The sequence below is a fragment of the Aplysia californica genome, unplaced genomic scaffold, assembly GCF_000002075.1.
Source record: "Aplysia californica isolate F4 #8 unplaced genomic scaffold, AplCal3.0 scaffold00516, whole genome shotgun sequence".
Lineage (NCBI taxonomy): Eukaryota > Metazoa > Mollusca > Gastropoda > Aplysiida > Aplysiidae > Aplysia > Aplysia californica.
In genome coordinates, this window is record NW_004797786.1 from 233,617 (window position 1) to 237,124 (window position 3,508).

Genomic DNA, 3,508 nt, shown 5'->3' on the forward strand with positions numbered 1-3,508 from the left:
CCCCCTGCTTTATTCATATTGCTGTTTAATTAGATACCTTCAATAGCTGATGTTCCCCGTATTGAGATGCATCTGCACTTTGACCTCTTCCCCCAGGGTCAAGGACAGAACTCTCGTCTCTGGAGCTTTCGAGATGGACCCTCTCTACCTGAAGCATGAGCACCAAGGCCAAATTATGCCTGACTACAGAGTGAGTCGCGAAATAGCGAATACCGTAAAATCGAGATATTATTATGATCAGACAGAATTTAAAGCCTGTTGTGTCCAGGCAGTAGCTTTAATCAATTCTTTGTTTTTAAAGATAAAAAAATAAACATTGTTGGCGGTCTCAAAATGTCTACAGGTGTATTTCATGAATCTTCTAACGTTTTTGTATGAGCGGTATTTTCGCACTTACAGGTTAAATTAGTAGGAAGGAACACTAGCAAAGCTTCCCAGTCGTAGGTAACATAAGGCTTAGAGTCTGCTTCATTTTTGACAGCTTTCGTCCATTTAATTGTCCCTATGATATAGATCTATAGCTATAGTGAATAGTTTTGAAAAGGCTAAAGAAAACTTTCTATGACACCACGTTGTTTGCTCCTCGTCCAGTGAATGATACATTTCTTCTGTCCTCAGCATTGGCAAATTCCTCTGGGTCGGAGATTCAGATCTCTAAAAGTCTGGTTCGTTTTGCGCATGTTTGGCATTTCCGGTCTGCAGCAGCAAATACGAAAGGTTTGTGCTGGTGATTAGAATAAAACCTTTATGATACGATTAGTTCTGTGTCGAAAGGGATATGGAGCATCTACATTTATTTTAAACATTTTGAAATAGAATTAGTGAAGTTCTATGTGCAGGATGGTTTTCGTCCCCATTAACACAACGTACACCGTTTTAGGGGTGGGCTAGTTCACCCTTTTTGTAAGGGTTGACCCTCGCTACACAGAATGTACTCCGATGGAAAGGCAGAGACACAGTGTTATAATCTGTTCACAAACGAGAATCGAACTCACGTCTTTGGAGTGCAAAGCCACAAATGCAAGCTATCAAAAAAAGAGCAAGTGTTAGAATATAAGTTTCTTTGAGTCATCGAAACTTAGCTTCTCCATAATCAGAGGTTTTAATTTGCTTCCCAAAATATCTGACTCACCAAGTAATAAGAAGCGCAACGGAAGTTAAGCCGTCCAAAAAATACGTTTTATGAAGCTGAACCCCTTCTCTGCCTTGCCCGAGACTGTCTTGGGCTCGCTGGTTGGACTAAAAGTGGAAGCAAATTCGTGTGTTACATAATATTTTATTACCAGTCATAAAAGAAGATGGTTCTATGTGGATTAATGTCCTTTTCTGTCTGTGGAAGGGAAAAAAGGGGGTGGTGGGGGTGTGGCGATATACCCCGAACAAATTTTAATAAACGCTTCACATCTTGCTCCAACTTCTCATACGCCCCCCCCCCCCCCCATACGATTCCTACGCAACCTCCATACTCCTCATCCCTTATCCCCTTACCCTATCAAATCACATCTTCATTCACCCCCCACCCCCACCCCTACCTCTCCTTCCCCTCCCCCATCCCCATCCTATCCCAGTCTCCTTCCCTTCCCACCCTTCCCATCCCTCCCTCTTTTCCCCATCCCCTAACCTCCCATTATCTTCACATCCCCTTATCCCTCCTTCCCAACACTAGCATTTACATATGACTGGCAATAATTGCGCGCGCCGTGTGTGTGTGTGTGTGGGGGGGGGGGGGGGGAGGAGGAGGGGGAGGGGTACTAGTATCAAATTGTTGATCTGGCTTTCCTTTTTTGTCCCCAGTATGGTTTGTAAAATTTTTATGGTCTCGCATGCTCCATTACAGTTATAAGATAACCTTTCGAAATGGTCAAATAAGGTCGTATCCTATTCATTTGTGGATGATTTTTCCGTTGGTAAAAAAAGAACATCAATTGGAGAGTGGTTAAATTTCCCCCTTACAACTTGGTTTCAGGATGTACTTCTGGCAAAACAGTTCGGCCAGCTGGTAGCAGACGACTCCAGGTTTGAGATAGTTGGTGAAGTCACGCTGGGACTCGTCTGCTTCCGCCTCAAGGGCCCTAACTCTGCGAACGAGACCTTGAACAAAAAAATAAACGACGACAGACGAATTCACCTGGTGCCGTCCAAAGTGAAGGATACCTACTTCCTACGGTTTGCTGTCTGTGCGAGAGGGACACAGATGTCTGACGTCACTTTTGCTTGGTCGGTCATCCGGGAAATAACGGACAAGATGGCGTTAATACCCACTGGACAATGATATCTTCACTATTTGTACAATTTTTCATAAACACTACTTGATGTCGGCCGCTTAAAATCGTTGTTCTATTTTGAAGTGTGATAATACTCAAATCATCGCTTAATTGCTCAGAAAACCTTGCTTGGCATAAAACTACAGGGGAAAGAGAAACAGGACACAAGAAATAAAGACCAAGACGGAGTCGAATACTAGAACTCAACATCGAAAACGTTAGAATTTGAGGTAGCTTAGAGAGAAGTTGATTGACATTCTATAATAGCCATTTGGTACTGAGCAAAAGCAAGACAGACGCACAGAAAGACAAGAGTGACAGTAAACACAGGACCTGCTAGTGGTGGTAACCGATAGCCAACTGACAGAAGGCACCTTTTCGAAAAAAAAGGGGGGGGGGACTCAAATCAAAACCCCAGAAAACACACACACACATACACTCACATACACATACACGTACACACATACACATACACATACACACATACACATGCTCATACACACAAACATACATACGCATACACACATACACACATACACAAATACACACACACACACACACACACACACACACACACACACACACACACAACCCACCAAAAATATCACATGATCAGGAGGAAAGTACACATAGAAAAATCAGTTCCATCTTTATATGGACCGTAAAGATCCCTTGTTCCCTCAAATAAAAATATGAGTCAAAAGTAAAAGACCTAGGCTTCTGGTCCGTAACAAAGAAAGATACAGGTCATTCTTACCATCATCCATCAAACTTCTTCCATCTTAATCATCTTGTTATAAGTATTCATATGATTTTAGAGCATGCACCAGCATGCCATTCAATTACAATCAGAATAATAATATCCAGCTTTACATTATTATTGTTTATATTACTGTTTATTTATATTATGGATGTGACTGTAAGCCTGTTTGTGAAAGCAATCATATTACGTGTGTGTATGTGTGTGTGTGTGTGTGTGTGTGTGTGTGTGTGTGTGTGTGTGTGTGTGTGTGTGTGTGTGTGTGTGTGTGTGTGTGTGTGTGTGTGTGTGTGCGCGCGTGCGGGGTGAAACATCGATGTGTCAGGATCTGGACAATAAACAATAAAGATGTATCTTATCTTATCTTATAATCCGAAGGTACACGGGTACAGGCACTATGTTCTTCTACGCATTGGGTAACTGCAAAGGAATTGCAAATTATGTAAATCTTCCCTGTTGCCTACATAACTGACTTTGTCTACAG

General features: G+C 42.1%; 1 protein-coding gene across 1 annotated transcript in view; it reads left to right on the forward strand.

The window, feature by feature from the left end:
* Positions 1-2,692, forward strand: part of LOC101862438 (aromatic-L-amino-acid decarboxylase) — a gene marked incomplete in the record, with an annotated part of 20,701 nt that extends 18,009 nt beyond the window's left edge. The window contains 2 exon segments of the mRNA XM_013086882.2: positions 619-717; positions 1,967-2,692. Of these exon segments, the coding sequence (XP_012942336.1) occupies positions 619-717; positions 1,967-2,272 (405 nt within the window).
* Between the last annotated feature and the right edge of the window lie 816 nt (positions 2,693-3,508).